This window comes from Mesocricetus auratus, unplaced genomic scaffold (assembly GCF_017639785.1).
Source record: "Mesocricetus auratus isolate SY011 unplaced genomic scaffold, BCM_Maur_2.0 Super-Scaffold_100009, whole genome shotgun sequence".
NCBI classification, from domain to species: domain Eukaryota; kingdom Metazoa; phylum Chordata; class Mammalia; order Rodentia; family Cricetidae; genus Mesocricetus; species Mesocricetus auratus.
In genome coordinates, this window is record NW_024429193.1 from 4,196,514 (window position 1) to 4,220,984 (window position 24,471).

The following is a 24,471-nucleotide window of genomic DNA, read 5'->3' on the forward strand; positions in this document are numbered from 1 at the left end:
AAAGCACTTTACCTACTAAGTGATCTCCACAGTCCTCTACTTCTCTCTGAGACACCGTTTTCTCTGTAGCCCCTGACAGCCATGGATTTCCGACCCTCTTAACTCAACCTCTTGAATGGAGGGATTATAGCCATGAGTCACTGTGACCTACTCTTTAACCTAATTATTTTAATGAGCTGTTATTAAATATATTACACACATATATACATATACATATACATATACATACATACATAGCCTAGTACTACTTCTTTTCTCTATCTGAAGTGTGGTTCTTCAACAAACTTTAGACAGCTAAGGGTTGCTTTTTATTTATTTATTTACTTACCTACTTATTTTCACCTCTATTTGCTAACCTCTAACGATCACCTTCCTTGCTACATTTTCTCCACCTTACCTATCACTGTTGCACTTTAAGTCAGGAATTAGCTCTTACATTACAGCCTATAAAATGAGCTTCCAGCTCCACTTCTCTGCTTATGAATCAAGAGCTGAAACCATTATGCCCCCTGTTTCAACCAGTGCATACTCCATTCTGTGTTGTCTGTAAAGCCATTGAAACCACTCTTTACCATGTCAACAAAGCTAATAAACCCTTAATTCCTCTTTCTACCCCATCTATTCCCACCATGGAAAGCTTTAATTCTATTAGCTCTCTTCTGTACCAATGTACTAAATCAGACCTTACAAGTCATGAGCAAACTTTCCCAGTAACTCCTCATTTCTACCCCTGTCTAATAAAAAAAATTGAGAAGCTATTAAGCTAGGATGGGTCTGGTACTTTAAGTCCCCTTGAGAACAAAGCAACTAGAAACTGCACCAATCAGGATCTGACTGTCCTAATTCTATAACCACTTCGTAAATGCCTGCCTTCCCCTCGTTAGACTGCTAGCTGCTGGCATTCTGATACTCCTCAGACATGTGAATCAGGAGATGTTTATACAAACTCATTAAAATTTAAATGTACAAGATTTTGTTTCCTTTTATCAGGCTATTTTCTTCAGAACACAGAATGAATTTTCTAGAATGCAAAACTCTTAAGTATTTCCTCAGGATTTTACAAAATGAAGCCCTGTCTCCTTGCCTTGTGTTTAACATTGTACTACCGTGTTGTTGGCATGCTCAAACATGTCTCCCTGACCTCCAAAAACACTAAACCACTTTCTACCACTCCACTTTGTCAAACTCTTTCAACACCTCTATGTCTGCAAATGCCTCCTGCTGTCTCAATTGCTCAATACCAATGCCAAAACTTCTATTTTTCCAGAGATTTCTTGCATTTAAAAAACATCTTAACTATAAATGCTTTCTTTTTATTTTGCTTTCTTTTTATTTTGTAATTTATTTTTAACTAGTATTTAATAGCTTGAATATTTTTTAATTTCATACTTGTCCAGTATTCATGATTTTTTCCATTATTTTTCTCTCCTCTCTCCTCTTTTCCTTGATTTGCCATCATAGGCAAAGTCTTCCTCTCTAGTCTAGCCTGGTCTGTACCTCGCTGCTTAGCCCAGCATGGATCCAAATCCCTGGCCCTGTGCCACATTAGCATTGTAGGCATAAGCCACCACACCTAGCATTATTGCACCTCTTGAATTTGCATTAATTTTTCTGTACAGTTTAGATTTGTGTATAGATGTTCTATATCTCAACTCTTTTGTACTTTTCTTTCTTCGAGATTTTCACAAAGTAACTGAATGACATTCAGCTTCCAAAACTCAGATAATTACCTTGTAAAATGCCAACAAGAATGTCATTGTTGACTTACACAAAAGCCAAATACTTTGGTATCTAAGCAAGTGGAATAATCCTTTTTCCCAAGAAAAGCCATCCCCTCCATCCATGGGTCTCTAACTGTACAAAGGCTGTTCCCAGGAAAGGGCATCCTCTCCATCCATGGGTCTCTGGCTGTACAAAGGCTGTTCCCAGGAAAAGCCATCCCCTCCATCCATGGATCTCTGACTGTACAAGGGCTGACTGGCTTGAATACCACACCCATCCCTTAGTAGCTCTTTGATATGGGCTAAATAACCTATCTGTCCATTTCTGGGATCTGAAAGATGGAGACAGAAATGATGCTGTCTCACTGGGGGCCACTAATGGAGTGCTTGGGGCAGAGGTTGAGGTTACCATCAAAAGTTTCATAGCATTAAACAAAATGACATTGATTCAGGCTTTTTGAAACTTCTGAATACATAATTATCACAAAATTAAAGGAGGCATTGAGTAAGCAGCTTGCTCAATATAATATAAGCTCTGACATCAATACATTAGCTAAAAAGATTATTGATGCTATCCCGTCTAACGAAAGGATTATAATGAAATCTTGGCAAAGCACATATACCTGTAAGAAGAAATATCAATAATCAATAAGATAAGAGAGGTGGTACAATAATAATGAAAATTTTATCCTAATAGCATGCAGAGTGGTAGAGATTAGTTTAATGCTGCCATAAAGTATAGAGAGGCATTTCAAGAGAAAATAATAAGGCTTTGTCCTATGACTCCAATAGAATCTACTTTACATGCTGACAATAGGAAAAGCTTTAGAAACTAATTTAAAAAGCACATGCTATCCCAACTTTATAAAACTCTAAGATGGAATCATTTTCAATCAATTTCTTATTCTAAGTAGCTTCCGTAGTTATGAATAGTTTTCGTTCTATGTGTATCAGGTCAGTAAGGCTTGCCACTTCTTTTTCTGTCTGTGAGGGGATTTCCATCAGAATACCCTAACATGGCTCACTACTTCTTAGGATATTTGAAAACTATAAAACATACTAACATAAGCATAAATGTTTGTTTTAAATAAAATAAAACTATACCTCATACCTATTTTACCTGTTTATTCCTTTGAAAAGCATATTCTCATTTGAATAATATGTTCACCATATAAGATGGTGAGATTGTGTGAATTCTACTTATTTACAAGAAAGAATTTTTTAGCATTTTAAATGAGGTTTATAAAACCCTCTTGGCTAACACACAGATACTGGGGGGGGGGGTTCCATCCTTTTAAGGGCATGGAATAAAACACAGGAGGTACAGAATAAAGGGAATGTAGATTGTGATAGGCAATACATATTTTGTTTTCCTATGAGATACTTTTACACACACAGCTCACACACCATTTCAAGATGCTCACCTAGCTTGTTACAGACATATCCATGAATGGCACCACATGTTAAGGGTGGATCAGCTTGGGGAACCATATCCATTTGGGCTTTTGCTGTGTCTGGGAGGGGGTGTGTATGGTGATTATCTTGCTTGTACAGATAAAGCCTGTCTGAAAGACAGACAATGGAGGTTACTACTAGGTAACCATAGAGGACTGGAGGTTTGTCCCTTGAGAGTCTAGGTATTGAAGACTTTATTTCTAATGTGGCATTTTGAGGTGAAGGTTTTACAGGCTGTTGCCTAACAGGGTCTTCAAATCACCACACTGCCCACAGAAGGGACAGGACAGGTTTGGGTAGATCACTGTGAAATCTGAGTCTGCCCTCACCCATGCTTCTCTGCTTTTCGTTTTTAGTGTAACCTTCCCTGACAGGTGGGGCTACACCGTTCACGATGAGGTGGATGACAGAATCCCTTTAGCTTCCGGAAGTGAGTTAAATGGCCCCATTTTTTCATGAGTAGCCTCCTTCTGGTGTTTTAATAGTAAAAATCAAAGGCTAGGCAGGTATAGAGAAACTGTCCAAGACATTCATGAAGAATTTATGATTGCAAGACTTAATTCTTTATTTCTCTGGGATAGATTCCGAGACAAGCAGCAAGTGAGTCACTTGGTCATTCCATGATCAGTTTTACAGAGTAACGAAATCCTTCCCAGAGGTTTCTCTGTGTGCTTGTCAGAACTTGGTGACAGTGCCTGTTTTTTTTAATTTTACCCATAACTTGTACTTAAAAATAAACAAAAACAGAACAAATGAAAAGAATCTGTTATTTAACTTGTATCTCCCTAATGGATGACAATGCTAACCAGACACATGCTCAGCTCTGTGCACCTCCTTTGATGAAATGCTTCTGATGATTTGGGTCCTTGTTTAGTAGGTGTGTTTTGGCTGCTCAGCTTTGAAAGTTGCATATGCAGGATGTTTGACATGCATCAAACATTTCTTTCAGTGAGGTGGAGGGTTTAACCATTCATGCCCTCCTTTTAGTTGTTGAACTTCTAACATCCAGCAATTAAGAATGTTAAGAAACAACCGAAGAACCAATTCTGTGACTTGAAGGAATCCTCAAAAACATGCTAGTGGCATTGGGAGATTGGACCACTGACAGTGATTACTTCATGAAGTCTCTCCACTCTTGAATAGATGTAAACTTTTATCTATTATGGGATGGATGAAGGAATGGTTTTCAGTGGTGCTACCACTGAAATGCTACCACACTGAGATCTCTAGGATGTGCTTACTCTCTTGTGATGATACTGGTATCGTGTTCTTATGCACTGGGACAGACTGCATCACCACACTGACTTAAACTTCACCAAAATTGCAAGTCATATGCCTTGGACATGACTTTCCTGAGACTGCCAACAGTTTCTGACCTTGGGAAGCTTGCTTCTCAGAATTACAGGGATAACAAATGGTAGAGCATGAAGAAGGAAGGTATGTCCTCATTGCTGTGATTAGGTGACTTGCAGGATCACCCCAAAGGCATTCTTACAGAACACTCCTTAGTTCCTATGTTATTACAGAAGAGCCAAGCCTGGCCCCCAAATCTTCATGCTTCCTGTCTCACTGCAATCCCCATGCTTTCTTCTCCCATAGTAGCTCATCTGACCTCATTATAGCTGAACAGACGGCAGCACCTGCTTTTAAACTACACTCTTTTAAGATGATTACTGACAGAAAAGTGGAGAATGGGTAATGGTCGCATCTCCAATGGAATGTGAAAAGCTATTGGAAAAAGAAACTAGACCATCATCTCCATAAATTGACCAAGATTTCATCTGCAGTGTAACCATGCCTGAGGGCTTTATGGAATACAGACTTTAAGAGAAAGGAGCTGGCACCATATGATTGGTTTAATAACATGCTGAGTGACCAATAGCTAGGCAGGAGGAGATTCGGCGGGACTTCTGGGCTGAGGGACGGGAGGAAGAAATGAATCTAGGTATCGGATCATTGCCAAAGACATGGAAAGGAAACAAGAGGTTCAAGATGGAAGAGAGCTTAAAAGCCCTGAGGCAGCACACAGATGACTATCAATGGGTTATCTTATGTTACAGGAGTTAGAGAGAAGCCGAGGCTTCAGGCCAAGCCTTCATAGTTAATAATAAGTCTCTGTCATCTTTTGTGAGCTGGTGGCCAGGAGAATATTCCAACTACAGGCCATGCGCACATTGTGCCAATTATCCTGGGATACAGAATTGGAGAGAAGGGGACACCTAGACTTCCAAGGGTATCCCAGTTAACCCCTTGTCATCAGGACAAAGTCGCCATGAACATCCTATGCTAGGGCAGTATGAGTCAGAAATGTGTGGCTGAAACTTTCTCAACAGAACTTGCAGAGCCTACTACTTCTGTCTAAGAGCCCCTTTCTTCTTCTGGATTGAGGTGTTGGGTAAATCTATTTTCACATAAAGGCATAAGTGGGGGGTTGCAAATGGCATGACTTGAATGTATCCTCCAAATTCCTCATGTTGGAAACAACCCATACATTTGCATGCTACTGTTCTGCTGAAGGCAGTGGCTCTGACCGTAATTGGATTCTGCGGGCTCTGCATACATGAATGGATTAACTGGTCATAGAGGAGGCAGCTTTGTTACAAAACTAAACTCCCTCTGCACCTCTTAGCCAGTGATGCACTCTGCCATATAAATCCTTAAGGAGTGGTTTCATTTTCCGTGTTTGTTTGTATGTTTGTTCATTCTGAGTGACTATAATTTTATTATGGCTTGGTTTCATTTTGTAAATGTTATATAGAAATGACTGAATCTCACATTTTACTAACATCTTAAGACCTGCTTATCTTGGTAACAAGTTGTCTGGTTGATCATTTCGGTCATGTTTGGACCCAAATGTCACCTTTCCTATTCTCTAAGCCTCCTTTTCTTTAATTTGTTGTTGCACTGGTTATACTGGCTAGTACTATGTTAAAAATAAAAATAAACTTTCTTGGATTCCAATATAGGAAGAAGTCAGACCAGCCTGAGAAACCTAATAAATTCTCATCTTTAAAAGACCCAAAAGAAAGAAAGAAAGAAACAAGCAAATGAATTATTAACAAATGAAAATGAAATTATTATTGTTTAATTATATGGATATGCTTTTATATTTTTGATATTCATATCGAGAATAAGAACAACAGATTTAAAATACTTGAATTAACATTCTTATACTCATCATCTATGACAAGTACTAGCTACCTTCCAAGATCTATCATCTCTTCTTTCTGATTAGTAGAATGTAGTTTTCTATCAAACAAGAAAACCTGTCTACATTAAAACATTCCTCCTTCTATATCTGCTCCAAGAGGGCAGTCACCAGAACCCTTGACAGCTGTGGAAGTCAGTTAGGTAAGACTGTAGGAGGCACTACTTTCCTAACACCAAGCTATGGATAGGTGACATGTTAGATTTAGCAGACCTGAACATGTGTCCCTCACCATGCCCTCAGTCTCACTAAGCACAAGGTGCACTTCACAGAAAATGGACAATAACCAAAGATGGCAGCTAGGAAGCTGGAGTGGAGGCTTTTTCACCCACTCCATTAGCAAACAGACAGATTTAATTACTATACCTGAATTTTTGGTTACATTATAAACAATAGTGCCTGAATAATTAGTTTATTACATGAAAACAAAATGCAATCCCAGGTGACACCATTAGTTATTTTGCCAGATCACATCTGTATTTACAAAGATTAGATAGGCAGGTGTAGATAGTTAATAGATAGATGATAGATAGACATAGATGACAGATATATAGACAGCCAGACAGGAGATGATGTTACATTAAGTGATAGATTGATGATTGATAGATAGATAGATAGATAGATAGATAGATGATAGATAGATATAGATGACAAATGATAAATAACATATGAAGGTAAATTATAAGCATATTTGTCATCTGTAGCTAATCACTTCAGATATCTAAAATTACTTTGATCACACATGATAAAAAGGGTCCATTCTTTTCCTTGAAGATTAAATACGTTACAACTCTATCAAAAGAAAACAAGTGTAGAATTCATTTTATGTCACAATTAAAAGCAAGTGAGACCTATTATTAAGTTAAGGGCAAAACTTTGAACTATACTACTGGATTATTTCTATTATAAAAAGAATACACTCCATGCTCTCCACATTCATGCTCTTCTCATCCAAAAAACTTGAGAGCATGGGAATAATGTTCATTGTTTCTATTTTCATATTACTTTACATTCATTATATAAGAACAATGTTATATTTTGAAATACATATTTTAATCATTAGTCAATAAATTTCCCATGAACTCACATGCATTCCTTCTCACATATTTCTGTTAAGTCATTCCATTATCAGCTAGAGACTAAAGAATACTGCTTACAAGAGCACTGTCCCCTCAAAAGTCCAAGCCATGACTCAGCAGACCTTTCAGTCTGTTCACAGTACTTCTGCTGGCATCTTCTGAGCCTGGAGCTCAGGGCTTGTTCTATGTGTGATGTCTTCAGTACAGACTTTCTCTGAAGTGTTTTTGTAGCTACTATTAAGTTTGTTCTTTGACCATATCATACATTCTGATTATTACAACATCCATTGTCCTCCATCCTCTATTAGCCCCCTCTTTCCAATAAGATCCACACATATTCATAACATTGAGTTGTTGACTTTGTTTTTCATTGCATTGCTTCCAACAGGGTCATCTGTCTGACCATGGGGTTAGAACTCTCCCCTGGAGCCTTGTGGACCCTTAGTGGTGCAGAGATAAAGACAAAGATTCCCTTCCCTGGACTCCAACATTGGTCAACAATGCAGAATGGAGGGGATGCCCCATTGATCTCTCCCTGAAACAGTAATGACTCCAAAATGTTTTTTTCAACTATTACCATGTTTCTGCAAATTTTAATCTTTTTGCTGTTCAGTCAAAACGTGTTCCTCCCTGCATCCTATTTACCAGAATTAAAGTTTTACCTTTTCTCTGTGTAGGCTTCTGGGGGAGATATGCTATAGGGGCGATCACACTGCTCACTGTCCTTTTATTCCTGGCACTTGCGGGCTGTGAGAAGCTCGACCTGGGGCAGCCCTTTCATATCCACCTGACTCTCAAAACCACCTTGGTGCTACTTTTTTTCTGTCCTTCAGAGACTTTCTACATTTTCTTTCTAAAAATTACTTTTCCTTAACCAGCATGATAGTAACTGTTGTGCCTTTGCTTTTCTTCTCGCCTCCCAAGATCAATTCCCTTCTGTCCTCACTAGCTCCAGTGCTTCCTACATACTAAATGAGTATGTGCTTCAAGGATTGCTCATTGTCTCAGTCTTTATGGATCTCTCTATTGTACTGAGCATGTCAGGCCACAACTACAACTTCAAGCAAAGGATTGGGTTCACACCACAAGCCCAGAACATTCCCTCTGGATTTTAGCTCTTTGTTTACAAGCATATTTTGTCTTTCCCCATCAAAATGTAAAAACAAAACATAATGGAACAGGATAAAATTCATATTTCTACTGCAAGTTTACATGCAGCCATTTTATTTTATGCCAGTCACTCATGGTCAAAATATTAGAAATCTATTTCCTTACTTCTCCCTCTACATTTTATGTATTAAACATAGACCATTAAATCTTTGCACTATTCTTTGTGACATGATGTTGGCTGAAAGACCCTGAAAGGGAGAAAGACTTGAATTCAAAGCATTGCAACACCCTCTCTGGAATTGGGTCAGCTTTTAATCCTCACAGAACTTTCCTCTTCTGCAAAGGAAAAGGCTTTCCCTGCCAAAGGGGATGCTAGGGACTAAATAGATCTTTCCAGAGAGGTCTTCTCATCTGCTAGAGTTGGTTGCTTCTTTTTCCTTCCCTTGCTTCCCCTTCCAGCTGCCTTTGGGCTTTCCAGCAAATACTGGATTTTCTTTAGTGAACTTTGGCAATGTCATTCGTGTACAGAGCACATAGTATGAGGGAACAGCTATATTTGCAGTCAGTAAAACTACAGTTTTTACAGTAGATCACTCTACTGAGGAGGTTAGGCTCTTCATCTGCTTTCCATGGTTATCCCTTCTGTCTCCCTCCTCAGACTTTTTATTACTTCCTTAAAGGAACCTCAGCTATTCTGACCATCCTTGAAGAGCTCCCATATGCTGCCACCACAGGGAGGATCCTAAGTGATCCTTTGCTTTGAGGGTGCAGGTTAAGACACCAGGCTTAAATGTTACCCCATTTTTTCAATTATTACAAGGTAATTACCAAACCCCAAGTTTTTAAACTAATATTGTATAACCGTGTTCTACAGGCAGTTACAGTACAACCTTGTAGCTTTGCATTCACCCTTCTCACAATCAGTATCCATATGCTCTCCCAGCTTCATCACTGCCCACAATAGTTCCTTATCCTTACTCAGAGTTCCTGCATAAATGTAGACATGTAACACATAATTACGTTTGCTCAATGAGTGATCACCTATGTAGTGACAGTCTTACAAGGTCGCATCACCTTATGCCGCAACTCTCTTAATCTGTTCAAAGTTCCATGGTATTTGACAGTGAAGAAGCCACCCAGTAATCTCTACATGGAGGCTCCTGTTGTTCATGTCACACTTGAAAATACTTTTCTCCAAATCCATGTTCAGATTCTGTCCTGTGCTTAATTCATACTTTTTCTAAGAGCTGAAGAATTAAGCTTTCCTTCTTAATTTTGTCTGTTCTAAAACTCAAGTGCTATGAAGAATGGTTATCTTTTTAAATATATACAATAATGTAAAACCTCAGGGTTTCAAGTATTCATAAGAGCTTTCAGTATTTTATGTCAAAAACATTTGGTTATGAAAATTAAACTAAATTAACTGAATAACAAGTAAGTACTTTTACCACTTCCAATGATAATATAAATTATATTATGCCATTTCAGCAATAAAAAGTTCCCACAAGAATCAACATATATCAAAACAAATATCCTTCACTTAAAAATGTATTTAAATACAATTTGATTTTAGAACTGACATGTTTGCATAAGACATATACAAACATTTATAAACTATCAGATATAAAGTCCACTACTAATGCTTTCACCAGTGGATATTTTTATAAAAGATATGAAACAATATTAGACATTTAAGTATAGTATTTAGAGCTAAAATTTTATATCTATGAACTTATTTTGAAGGAAACATTGAGTGGGTTACCTTTATCAACGCAGGGCAAATGTTCAAGAATAGCCTGGGGTTGAATGCTTTAAATCTCTCTGGAAGATGCCAGTTCTGAATGATTTCTTCATCGGATATAACATGGTGGTCCAGAGCTTTGAGAGACCAGATACTGTTGACAAGTACGTGCCTGTATCCTTTCTTAAGACTCACGGGGCAGTCAAACATGGTCAGCCCAATAAGGCTTTCACACTCAGCTAACACACAGATGTTCTTCAGCTTGGAAAAACTATTGTCATGGAGATAGAGGAGTTTTAAGTTCTTGAGTCCACCCCAAAAATTTCTGTCTGGAAGAGTCTTTATCTGAAATAATATTTAAAATATGGTTCATAAAATCTGCAATGAAAAATAGTGAAGCATTTAATATCACCTAAAATTCAGTATTTTGCAAATGGTGGGTGGCTAAAAATTAAAAGCAGGATCTCCAATTATCCACCCGATGACTGCAAAGACAGGAAGAACTGGGTATTTGGAATACAGTGTAATTAGTAACACAGTGAATGTATGCACACACTCACGGTTATGTAAGGATACAGATCCTCCAGTGAAAAGTCACTAGTACAATTCCAAATGAGGTTCCTCACATAAAGAATTGAGAACTCAGTGTATTATTAATCCAGATTGCACAGATAAGAATTAAAACTATGGGGCTGAGGAGACGGTTCTGTGGTTAGGAGCTCTGGCTGCTCTTCTACCAGACCCAAACCTACACTTGACAACTCACAGCTATGGGTAACTCCAGGGCATCAGCAACCCTCTCTGGCATGAGCAGCTCCAACCACACACACACATACATACACAAATACAAATGTCAATGAAAAATAAATCCTTAAAGCAAAATAATTTAATGGGAAGTGTGTAACGGAGCATTCTTCCCGCCAGCCTGGTCCCAGTGTTGAGTCAGTCCCAAATGAACACACAGGACATAATTCATATTAATTATGAATCTGTTGGCTGTTTGCTATGGTTTCTTATTGGCTAACTCTGACTGAATTATTAAACCATAACTACTAATCTATATATTTTTACAAGGACTTATAGAGGACGCCAGCCTCAGGTGTCCTCTCTTCCTGGGATCACATGATGACTCTCCATTCTTGACTACATTTCCCAGAATCCTCCTCAAGTCCCAGTTCCACCTATCTTGCTTCCATATTGGCCCAACAGTGCTTTTTTATCAACCAATAGGACAAACATATTCGCAGAAGGACTTTCCCCCTCAGAAGTGAAACAGACTAGAGAGATGACTCTGCTGCTGAGTGTGTTACTGCTCTTCCACTGACTGCAGTTCAGTCCCCAGAGCACATACAGGATGGATGACAGCAGGGTAACTACAGATACAGGGAACCAGATGCCCTCCTCTGGCCTTTGTGGGAAGCTACACACATTGAGCACAGAAACAGAGACACTCTATACATACATAATTTAAAAATAAGAAAAGAACAGCACATCATACACATATTGTTTAAAATGTTTGGATTACATGTTATATTCTGTGCCTATGTGCCTCATTTGTATATGATTTTAAGCTTATGTTTATATTTTCAATGGCTGGAAATAGCATTGCAGAGTGGCATACAGACAGTGGTCCACGCTTACCTGGTTTCCATGGAGATCAAGTTTTATGAGTTTTATGCAGCTATGCAGAGGCTGGATGTCAGTGACAAAGTTGTTAGAGAAGATGCACACCCTCAGAGAGATACAGGACTGCAGGCACTCCATGGACTTCAGATGGAGGCCATTATACTTTACAAACACAAAGTCCTTCTGATCTTCAATGATATTTTCATTGTAGTGACTCCATTCTTCATGACTGGTAAGCTCTTTGGTGATTGTTCCATGAAACATCTGAGAAAGAAGGAGATACATGTTTAAGAATGACACCAGTAGATGGAGACTTGGCATTACTCTTTTCGAAGACCTAAATTTGGTTCCCAGAACCCACATGGCAGCTCAAACTGCCTGAAACTCCAGCTCCAGGGGATCTGAGACTCACTTGGTGACCTCCAAGGATATCCACATGCAAATGACATATATACATATACAAAGAACAGAAACAGAGATACACATATATTTTTAACATATAAATATTTACTAAGAATTACCTTCAAGTTTAAAAAAATCTACCTGAACACACAATATTATCATTTCCATGAATTTGGCCTCACTATGGGGTAATGTCAGATTTCATAGAAGGCAGTTAGACATCATCTTGGAGAGAATGTACAAGCATCAATTCTATCTGGTGACTCCTTTGCACAATAACTATCCTTCCTATTAGAACAATCAGTTTCTACCAATAGCAAATAAACTAAATCTACAACATCCAAGTAATCCAATTAAAGAATGGGATACAGACCTAAACAGACAATTCTCAACAGAACAATCTCAAATGGTAGAAAGACATTTAAGAAAATGCTCAACGTTGCATCAGGGAAATGCAAATCAGAGCAACACTTACCAGAATGGCTAAGATCAGAAACTCTTATGATAGATTACACTGGAGAGGATGAGGAGTAAGAGGAACACTTCTCCATTGCTGGTGTGAGTGCAAATATGTACAGCCTCTGTGGAAATCAGTATGGCAATTTCTCAGAAAATTAGGAATCAACCTACGCCACGCCTCTGCAATACCACTGTTGGGAATATACCAAAGGAGCCACACTCACACCACAAGGATATTTGCTCAACTATGTTCATAGTAGCATTATTCATAATAGTCAGAACTTGGAAGAAACCTAAATGCCCCTCCCCTGAAGAATGGATAGAAAATGTGGTACATTTACACAATGAAGTATTACTCAGTGGTAAGAAACTAAGACATCTTTAAATTTGCAAGCAAATGAACAGAACTAGAAAAAAACATACTGAGGTAACCCAGATCCAGAAAAACAAACAGAATATGTACTCATTCATAAGTGGATATTAAACATAAAACAAAGTATAACCAGTCTACAATCCACAACCCCAGAAAAGCTAGAACCCTCTTCCAGAAACAAATGGGAGCCAGTGCAAAGATCTATAACTAACCATTGCGCCAAGAACCTGGGGTAAAATCGAAGTGAGGAAGGAGCCATAATATGAACAAAGGAGTCATGACCATGATGGGGAAACCCACAGAATCTGCCAACCAGAGCGAGTAAGAGATCACTGACTCCACACTCTAAACTGGGGAACGACCATAGGACTGAACTAGGACCCTTGAATACAGATGAGAATGGTACAGCTGGGACAATCTATGAAGGCACTGGCAGTGGGACCAAGAGCTAACTATAGTGAATAAACTGACTCTTTGGAGGACATTCTCTATGGAGAGATATAATGCTCAGCTGAGACATGGAGGGAGGTGACACCTTGGTCCTGCCTCAGTGATATGATGGAACACTTAGTTGACATCCTAGGGGAGGCCTTACCCTCTCTGAGGAACAGACGGTAGGCAGGAAGGGGAAAGTGGAAAGTGAGGGGAGAGAAGGGAGGGGAACTGGGATTGGAATGCAAAAAAGTTTTAAAATTAAAAAAGAAATGTAAAAATTCATGTGAAGAGTTGATATCAAGACAAAGGATATTTTAATATCCTTGCCTAATACTATAATCCTCAAACTGTAAAGTCACCTGCAGAATTTATGAAAAGGTAATTTGAAAAGGTAATTTATGAAATCCTGTCTCCGATCTAGTGTATCAGGGTCCCAGATCTAAAGGTTCAGGGTCTTTTAATCAGGCAATTCAGAGACATTCTGACAGAGATTAGCCCAAATTACATATGAATCACCCTTGCAAATTTAAAGCCACAGTCCTGGCACATGTTATTTCTATTATACATTAAGTTCTATAGACACTGAAATGCAGGCTGTATCTACTATGTGCCTTGTTTGTTTTAATTACACAACTATGGGAGCCTTTCCCTGGCTTTTTCCATTTTAGTGTAAAGCTTGGCTAACTTCAGATGATGACGAGGGTTTATGAGCACCATGGAGACGGCAGATCAGCATGATGCTTCAAAATAGAAAATACGGACACTTTTCATTCAGAGTCAATAACCATTCCCCAGAGAATTGTGGAATGAGAGTCATAAAATAAATGTGGTATTTTTATTTTTAAATATGTTCTTACAATATTCTTTCATCATATTCTTTCCTCTCCCCCAACTCTTCACAGACCACCTCCTCTAACTTTTTGTCTCTTAAACACACACACACACACACACACACACACACACATACACACACACACTCACACCACGCACACACGCACCAAAACAAAGAATAGCACATATAAATGCACAAAGCAAATAACAAAACATGGAATCCATTTTGGGTTGGCCTATTAGTCCTCTAAGTGTTTAACTGGGCTTGTATTTTCAGGGTTACCATTCATGATGGTGGAGAAATGAATAGTTTAGAGCCTCCTTCTTGATCCTCAGAGAAGGGGCACCGAGAATGGTTTCTGAAAACCTGTTGCAAGTAACACATATTTTCCAAAAAGGCTACAGCTCCTAATTTTCCCAAAAAGTCACACAATCTTGGGACCAGGTATTCAAATATGTGGTTGATGGGGGAATGACCTTTTGTGTATATGTTTCTCTTATTGATTGATGAATAAAACAGTTTGCTAATAGAGGCGGGAAGATAGGCGGGACTAGAAGACGAGGAGAATTCTGGAAAAAGTAGACAAAGAGGGACAGCAAAGGGATGTCATGTAGCTGCCAAAGGAGAAACAGGTCCAGAATTTTCCAGTAAGCCAAAACCATGTGGAAATACATAGACTTCTAGAAATGAGTTAATAATTAAGACAGACTAACCCATAAGGAGCCCTAGCTATTGGTCAACAATTAATGTAAGTCTTTGTGTGTTTATTTTGTGCTAAAGCAGCAGTGGAACACGGAAGGACAGAAAACTACAGCAACACATAGGTCTATGGGAACCATTATCATCCAAAATACCATAGGGCTGGAAGCCACTATACATGCCACCAGAAGAGAAAATCATCAGCAATCACACTCAGCTCTGAACCCTGTGATCTGCAATTGTGGCCTTCCTGCAAGATATACCCAGTAGTTCAATATAGGGTCACAAATGTCATGGTAAAAAAATTGGAATTTAGGCCCCCTCCATGAGGTGGAAATCATACCTGCCACTGTTAAGAAAGCAAAGTACCAGAGACTGTATGTCATTGGCCCTAAGGGAAAACCTACTATTATTATTCTGCTAAAGGAACATAGCAAGGAAATGACTCATAAGGACACGTGGCTGTATCCATAGATCAGTGCCTCACTCAACGCTCATCAGAGAATCTTCCTGTTGCAGTGGATAGCACCTACTAACAGTAACATGATTAGACAACATACACAGTGTAAGACACTTTGGAATATGCTGCCCTAAACAGAGTGTCTTTATTACTCCTCTTCTGCAAAGGATGCTTTCTTCTGTTTCAGCTCAACAGAAAAATGGAAAAGCTTAGCCTCCCCATCATGACTCCTTTAACATCAAAGTGTTCGGTTGTCAGCATCATGAAGTAGTGTGTATTTGTTATAGTGAAGAATCAGGATCTGCACGTTACCACTAAAGTGCTGATCTTACAACAGGGCCCAGGTTCGTCGCTGTAGTTTCTATGGTGCTCAGTAACTATGCAATAGCATGTGGTTGTTATTATTGTATCATATGGATATGCCTGTATGAAATTCTAAAGAGTGCTTGCTCTTTCATCCACCCATTGTCAAGCTCCTGACAACCTTGATTTTTATACTATTATCATATTTGTATATTTACCATAATTGTACATGCATATGTAATGCAAATATTATAATATAAGCACAGTGAAGGGTATATAAAATACATGTCTTTAGTTTGATCCCTTTATCTTAATAGTGTGCATATAAGCATTCTTGATAATTTTTCTTATTTTATTCAGGTCTTTGTGAATTTTGTATTTTGATGCCATTCAGCCCCTCCCACAATTCCTCCCAGATCTACTTATCCTTCCCTACCAAGCCAACTTTCTAGCCTTTTTATTTTCACCCATCATAGGCCGTTGATCTGCACATATACACTTGTATGCCTGTAGCCTTCCACTGGCATGGGGACAACCCACAGGAGGCTGCACACTTAAAGAAAACTGTGTCCCAGAAACTATCAATTCCCTAAAAACAGCTCTTTAGCTAGAGCAGGGACCGTACACCACCTCCCCTTTCGATGTTGGGATTGTATCTGTCTGTCTTGTACATTCTTTCACAACTGCTAAGAGCTCGTGTGTGTAACTGCCCTGTTGTGTTCTTAAACACTGTCCTATTGTAGTAATCCACAAAGAATGACACTTATCCTAATTCATCCCATCTCCACAATGATCCCTGTGCCTTTGGAGGAGGGGCATAGGATAGGGGACCAGTTAGGGCTAAGTACTGTTCTGTATCTTTTTCTCTGCACCTTAGCCAGCTGTGGGCTTCTGTTAATTGCTATCTACTGCAGAAGGAAGCTTCTCTGATGGGGGATGATAGTCACACTAATGGTATAGTGATGTCATTAAAACATTATGCCATAGCACATTGTATCAGCCCAATCACCTGTTAAAGAGATCTTGGCTGATTTAAAGCTTGGGAGATTACAAGTAGAGTTGCTACAAGCAAGTGTGTTCACAGGTTTTCATGTACACATTACATTTCGTTTGGGTAAATACCAAGGAGTTTACTTTCTATATCATATAGTATACTGTTTTATGATGAACTAACTGCCTCTGTCTTGGCTGTAGTACTTTGTGTTTCCATCAGCAGCAGGCTAAGAAATTATTCCTTCCCATTCTTACTAGTGTTTGACGTACTGGTGTCTTGAATCAAAGCCAGTCTGATAGAGGAACCTCATTTTGTGAATTTGCAATTCCCACTGATATATGATGTTGAATGTCTTTCTCTACACTAGTTTGCCACATGAGTGTGTCCCTTGATGAGGCATCTTTCAGCTCCTTTTTCCGTTTTTTGCTTGGCTGCTATTGTACTGTTGAGTTTGAGTACCTTGTATTATTTTGAATATCAATCTTTCATCACTCACATGATTTACAATGACTTTTCCAACACAGTTACTATACTTGCCATTTTCTTAATTTTCATTTTTCTTCCAACACATAAAATCATAGTTTTAAAAAGTGATGCATTAGCTTCCAGGACCTGGGAATTGCCTGGGGACTGCCACAGAGCCTCCCCTCCTGGCGGAGTCACGCATCCCAGATTCCTGGGTTTCTTTTCTACCATGGGACCAGGACCAGCAATGAGACCAAGGAACAAGGGGACCAGGACCAGTGGCTGCAGACCGACAGTAGGAGCCTATGTACCCATACCCCTGATTCCAGGTCTTCTACAACCACAGGACCAGGACTAGGACCAGGAAGAGGAGAACCAGAGAATTGGACTTGGTTGTACCCAATGAAAGGGAACTCTGGTTCCTGAACCACCAGACCAGTAAGGGTTCTTTCTGCACCCACTAGAAGAAGGGATGGGAAGAAGACTATACAAAAAAAAACACTCAGCAACAGAAAAACATATATGACACCACCAGATTCTAGAGACTCCACACCAGCAAGACTCCAACATTCCAATGCAAATTAACCAGAAGAGAATGACCTTAGAAAACAACTTCATGAAATTGATAGAGGCACAAAAGAGACTATAGGAAATTCCCTCAAAGAAATGGAAGAAAAAAGCAAACCAAAAAATGCAAAAAATGGAAGAAAAAGCAAACCAAAAATGCAAACAATGGAAGAAAAATCAAACCAAAAAACTACAAGAAATGGAAGAAAAAATAAAGCAGAAAATGCAAGGCATGGAAGAAAAAACAAACCAAAAAATTTAAAAGATGCAACAAATGGATGGAAAGACAAAGCAAACATTGCAAGAAACAATTCAAACAGTGCAAGGGTTGAAAAATGAAATAGAGACAATAAAAAACACAATCTGAAGGAAGGCTGGAAATAGAAAAGCTGAGCAAATGGTCAGGTACTACAGATGCAAGCATAACCAGCAGAATACAAGAGATGGAAGAGAGAATCTCAGGTGTTGAAGATACACTAGGAGAAATGGATTCATCGACCAAAGAAAATCCTAAATCCAACAAATCCATAACACAAAACATCCAGGAAATATGGGACACCATGAAAAGACCAAACCTAAGAGTAATAGGTATAGAAGAGGTGAAGAAAACCACCTCAAAGGAGCAGAAAATCGAGGGAGACCAGGGGACCAGCTATTCCAGCAGGACCAGGTAAAACAGGCCCTGAATCTGGGCCTTTGTTCCAGTGTCGGGGATTGCCTGGGAACTGCACAGAGCTTCCAATCCCAGCGGGAGCCAAGCACCCCAGACTCCAGGTCTTCTCTCCCACCAACAAGACCAGGAAACCAAAAGATCCAGGGAGACCAGGGGACCAGCTGCTCCTGCGGGACCAGGTACAACAGGCCCTGCATCCATGCCTGCTTTCTAGTGCCTGGGGATTGCCTGAGAATTGCACAGAGTTTGCAATCCTGGTGGAAGCCAAGCACACTAGATTCCAGGTCTTCTCTTCCACCAATGAGACCAGGAAACCAGCAGATCCAGCAAAGGGACCAGGGGACCAGGTGGGAGGCTAAGCACCCCAGATACCTGGTCTTCTTCTCCACCCATGGGACCAGAACTAGGACTAGGAATAGAAGAACTACCAGATTATTAGACTTGCTAGTTCCCACAACTGTTGTCCCCTAACCACCAGACCAGTAAGGGGCTCTTTCTGCGCCCACTAGAAGAAGAGAATGGAAGGAGACAATACAAAAACATACTCAGTAACAGAAAAACAAATATGACACTGCTGGATTCTAGAGACTCCACATGAGCAAGACTCCAAATTCCAATGCAATTGAAGCAGAAGAGAATGACCTTAAAACCACCTTCATGAAAATGATAGAGGCCATAAAAGAGGATATGGGAAAATCCCTCAAAGAAATGAAGAAAAAGCAAACCAAAAAATGCAAGAAATGGAAGAAAGAACAAAGCAAAAAAAGGCAGGAAATGGAAGAAGAAACAAAGCAAAAATGCAAGAAATGGAAGAAAAAACAAACCAAAAAAGGCAGGAAATGGAAGAAGAAACAAAGCAAAAAAATGAAAGAAATGGAAGAAAGGACAAACCAAAAAATTCATAAAATGCAACAAATGGACGAAAAGATACACGGAAAATTGCAAGAAACAATGCAAACAGTACAAGGGTTGAAAATTGAAATAGAGACAATAAAAAAAACATGATCTGAAGAAAGGCAGGAAATAGAAAAGTTGGGCAAATGGTCTGGTACTACCAATAAAAGCATTACCAACAGAATACAAGAGATGGAAGAGAGAATCTCAGGTGTTGAAGATACACTAGGAGAAATGGATTCATCAATCAAAGAAAATCTTAAGTCCAACAAACCCTTAACACAAAACATCCAGGAAATATGGGACACCATGAAAAGACCAAACCTAAGAATAATATGTATAGGAGAAGGAGAAGAAAACCACCTCAAAGGGGTAGAAAACATATTCAACAAAATCATAGAAGAAAACTTTCCCAACCTTAAGAAATACATGCCAATGAAGGTACAAGAACTTACAGAACACCAAATAGAGTAGATCACAAAAAAAGTCCCCTTGCCACATAATAATCAAGACCTCAAATATACAGAATAAAGAAAGAATATTAAGAGCAGCTAAGGAAAAAGGCCAAGTAACATATAAAGGCAAACCTATCAGAATTACACCTGACTTCTCCATGGAAGCTCGGAAAGCCAGAAGGTCCTGGATAGATACTCTACCAACACTAAGAGACCATGGATGCCAGTCCAGACTACTATACCCGGCAAAGCTCTCAATCACTATAGATGGAGCAAACAAGATATTCCATGACAATACCAGATTCAAGCAATACGTATAGACTAACCCAGCCCTCCAGAAACTTTTGGAAGGAAAACTCCAACCCAAGAAAATTAACTACAACCAGAAAAACATAGGCATTAGAGAATCCCACTTTACCAACAGCCAAAAGAACAAAGGGGTGAAATTCCACACATAATACCACCAACAACAACCATTCCCAATCAAAGAAGAATGAGCAATCAATGGTCATTAATATCCCTCAACATTAATGGCCTTAACCCACCCATAAAAAGACACAGGCTAATAGAATGGATAAAAAGAAAGAACCCATCCTTTTGCTGCATACAAGAAACCTCAACCTCAAAGACAGACATTACCTGAGAGTTAAAGGTTTGGAAAACATTTTCCAATCAAATAGACCCAAGAAACAAGCAGGGGTTGCAATCCTAATATCTAACAAATTAGACTTTAAAATAAAATCAATCAAAAGAGACGAAGGAGGTCATTACATACTCATCACAGGCGAAATCCACCAAGATGAAGTGTCTATCCCGAACATTTATGCCCCAAATACAAAGTCATCCACATTTGTAAAAGAAATATTAGTAAAACTTAAATGACATATAAAGCCCCACACACTTTTAGTGGGAGATTTCAACACACCACTCTCACCACGTGACAGGAATACCAGACAGAAATTCAAAAAAGAAGCAAAGGTTCTAATAGAAGTAATGACCCAACTGGGATTAACAGACATCATAGAACATTTCATCCACACAAAAAAGAATATACCTTCTTCTCACCACCACATGGAACCTTCTCAAAAATCAACCACCTACTTGGCAACATATCAAACCTCAGCAGCTTCAAAAAAATTAGAATAACTCCACGCATCTAACAGACTACCATGCTTTAAAATTAGAATTCAACAACACAAAATGCAGAAAACCTACAAACTCATGGAAATTGAATAATGCACAACTGCACCTTTCCTGGGTCAAAGAAGAAATAAAAAAAGAAATTAAAGACTTCCTCGAATTCAATGAGAATGAACACACAACATACCCAAACCTATGGAACACTTTGAAAGCAATGCTTCGGGGGAAGTTCATAGCACTAAGTGCTCACAAGAAGAAACTGGAGAATAGTTATACTAGAGAATTAACAGCACAGCTGAAAGCTCTAGAATACAAAGAAGCAAACTCCCCCAGGAGGTAGACACCAGGAAATAATCAAATTGAGGGCTGAAATCAATGAAGTAGAAACTAGGAAAACAATACAAAGAATCAATGCAACGAAGAGTTGGTTTTTTGAGAAAATCAGCAAGATAGACAAACCTTTGTCCAAACTTACCAAACAACAGAGAGTGAACACGCAAATTAACAAAAACAGAAATGAAATGGGGACATAACAACAGACTCTGAGGAAATCCAGAGAGTCATCAGGTCATACTTTGAAAACCTGTACTCCACAAAATTCGAAAATCTAAAGGAAATGGACGACTTCCTGGATAGCTATCACTTCCCAAAACTAAATCAAGAACAGATAAGCAATTTAAATAGACCTATAACCCCTATGGAAATAGAAGCAGTCATCAAAAGTCTCCCAACCAAAAAAAGTACAGGTACAGATGGACTCAGTGCAGAATTCTACCAGAACTTCAAAGAACAACTTATACGTATTCTTCTCAAAGTATTCCATGCAATAGAAGCAGAAGGGTCTTTGTCAAACTCTTTCTACAAGGCTTCAATAACCTTCAGCCACAAGCCACACAAAGACACAACTAAGAAAAAGAAATTCAGAGCAATATCCTTCATGAACATTAATGCAAAAGTATTCAATAAAATACTGGTAAATCAGATCCAAGAACACATCAAAACAATCATTCACCACAATCAAGTAGGTTTCATCCCAGGGATGCAGGGATGGTTCAACATATGAAAATCCATCAATGTAATCCACCATATAAACAAGCTGAAAAACAAAAATCACATGATCATCTCACTAGATACTGAAAAAGACTTTGACAAAATCCAACACCCCTTCATGATAAAGGTATTGGAGAGATCTGGAATAACAGGAACATACCTAAACATAATAAAAGCTATATACAGCAAACCAACAGCCAACATCAAACTAAATGGACAAAAACTCAACGCAATACCTCTAAAATCAGGAGCAAGGCTGTCAACTCTCTCCATACCTTTTCAACATTGTACTTGAAGTTCTGGCCAGAGCCATAGGACAACAAAAGGGGATCAAGGGGATACAAATTGGGAAGTAACTGGTCGAACTTTCACTATTTGCAGATGATATGATATTTTACATAAATGACCCAAAGGACTCTACCAGGGAACTCTTACAGCTAATTAACACTTTCAGCAAAGTGGCAGGCTACAAGATCAACTCAAGAAAATCAGTAGCCCTACTATATACAGATGATAAAAGGGCTGAAAAAGAAATTAATAAAACATCACCCTTTACAATTGCCACAAACAACATAATATACCTTGGCATAACGCTAACCAAACAACTGAAAGACCTGTATCACAAGAACTTTGAATCTTTAAAGAAAGCAATTAAAGAAGCCCTCAGAAATTGGAAAGATCTCCCATGTTCTTGGATATGTAGTATCAATGTAGTAAAAATGACAATCCTGACAAAAGCAATCTACAGATTCAATGCAATCCCAATTAAAATCCCAGCACAATTCTTCACAGACCTTGAAAGAAAAATAATCAATTTTGTATGGAAAAACAAAAGACCCAGGATAGCCAAAACAACCCTGTTCAACAAGGCAATGTCTGGAGGCATCACCATCCCTGACTTCAAGCTCTATTATAGAGCTATAGTCCTGAAAACAGCTTGGTATTGGCACAAAAATAGACAGGTATACCAATGGAATTGAATTGAAAACCCTGATATTAACCCACACATGTATGAACATCTGATCTTTTACAAAGAAGCTAAAAATATACAATGGAAAAAAGAAAGCATCTTCAACAAATGGTGCTGGCATAACTGGAGGCTGGCGTCTAGAAGAATGCAGATTGATCAATGTTTATCGCCATGCACAAAACTTAAGTCCAAATCGATCAAAGACCTCAATGTAAACCCAGCCACACTGAACCTCTTAGAAGAGAAAGTGGGTGGTACCCTTGACCAAATTGGTACAGGAGACAACTTCCTGAACATAACACCAGTAGCACAGAAAGTGAGATCAGCAATTAATTAATGGGACCTCCTGAAATTGAGAAGCTTCTGTAAGGCAAAGGAAACAGTCAGCACGACAAAAAGGATGCCCACAGAATTCGAAAAGATATTCACTAACTCCACATCTGACAGAGGGCTGATCTCCAAAATTTACAAAGAACTCAAGAAGCAAATCTCCAAAACACGAAAGGATCCAATTAAAAAGTGGGCTGCAGAACTAAATAGACAATTTTCAATAGAGGAGTCTAAAATGGCTGAGAGGCACTTCAGAAAGTGCTCAACATCCTTAGACATCCGGGAAATGCAAATCAAAACAACTCTGAGATACCATCTTACTCCTGTCAGAATGTCTAAAATCAAAAACACCAATGACAATTTATGCTGGAGAGGATGTGGTAAAAGGGGAACACTCCTCCATTGCTGGTGGGAGTGCCAACTGGTCCAGCCACTTTGGAAATCAGTATGGAGATTCCTCAGAAAAATGGGAATAAACCTACCACAAGACCCAGCAACTCCACTCTTAGGCATATATCCAAAAGATGCCCATTCATACAACAAAGATGTCTGTTCCACTATGTTCATAGCAGCATTATTTGTAATAGCCAGAAACTGGAAGCAACCTAGATGCCCGTCAACTGAAGAGTGGATAGAGAAAATGTGGTACATTTATACAATGGAGTATTATTCAGCAGAAAAAAAAAACAATGGAATCCTGAGATTTGCAGGCAAATGGATGGCATTAGAAGAATCTATCCTGAGCAAGGTAACCCAGTCACAAAAAGAGAAACATGGCATGTACTCTCTCATATATGGATTTTAGACATAGATCTGGGGAGTGCCAGCCTACAATCCCATGGCCAGAGAGTCTGGAAAACAGAACCTTCATTCAGTGGCTGATGGAGGAAGAGGCAGACTCCCACGGCTAAGCACTGAGCTAAACTCAAGAAAGCCAGTAACAGAAAGCCAGTAACAGAGAGAGAGGACTGATGACCAAAGGGATTAAGACTGGGCTGGTTTAACCCCCAGAAACAGCTGACCTGACAAG

At 39.0% G+C, this 24,471-nt stretch overlaps 1 protein-coding gene across 2 annotated transcripts in view; it reads right to left on the reverse strand.

Annotated features, from left to right (window-relative positions):
- Positions 1 to 24,471, reverse strand: part of Lrriq3 (leucine rich repeats and IQ motif containing 3) — a 96,635-nt gene that overhangs the window by 66,008 nt on the left and 6,156 nt on the right. For both annotated transcript variants that reach the window (XM_040751552.1, XM_040751551.1), the window contains exons 2-3: positions 11,956 to 12,204; positions 10,336 to 10,659 (exon numbers count right to left, since the gene is read on the reverse strand). In XM_040751552.1, the coding sequence (XP_040607486.1) occupies positions 10,336 to 10,659; positions 11,956 to 12,204 (573 nt within the window). The remainder of the gene's footprint in view (positions 1 to 10,335; positions 10,660 to 11,955; positions 12,205 to 24,471) is intronic.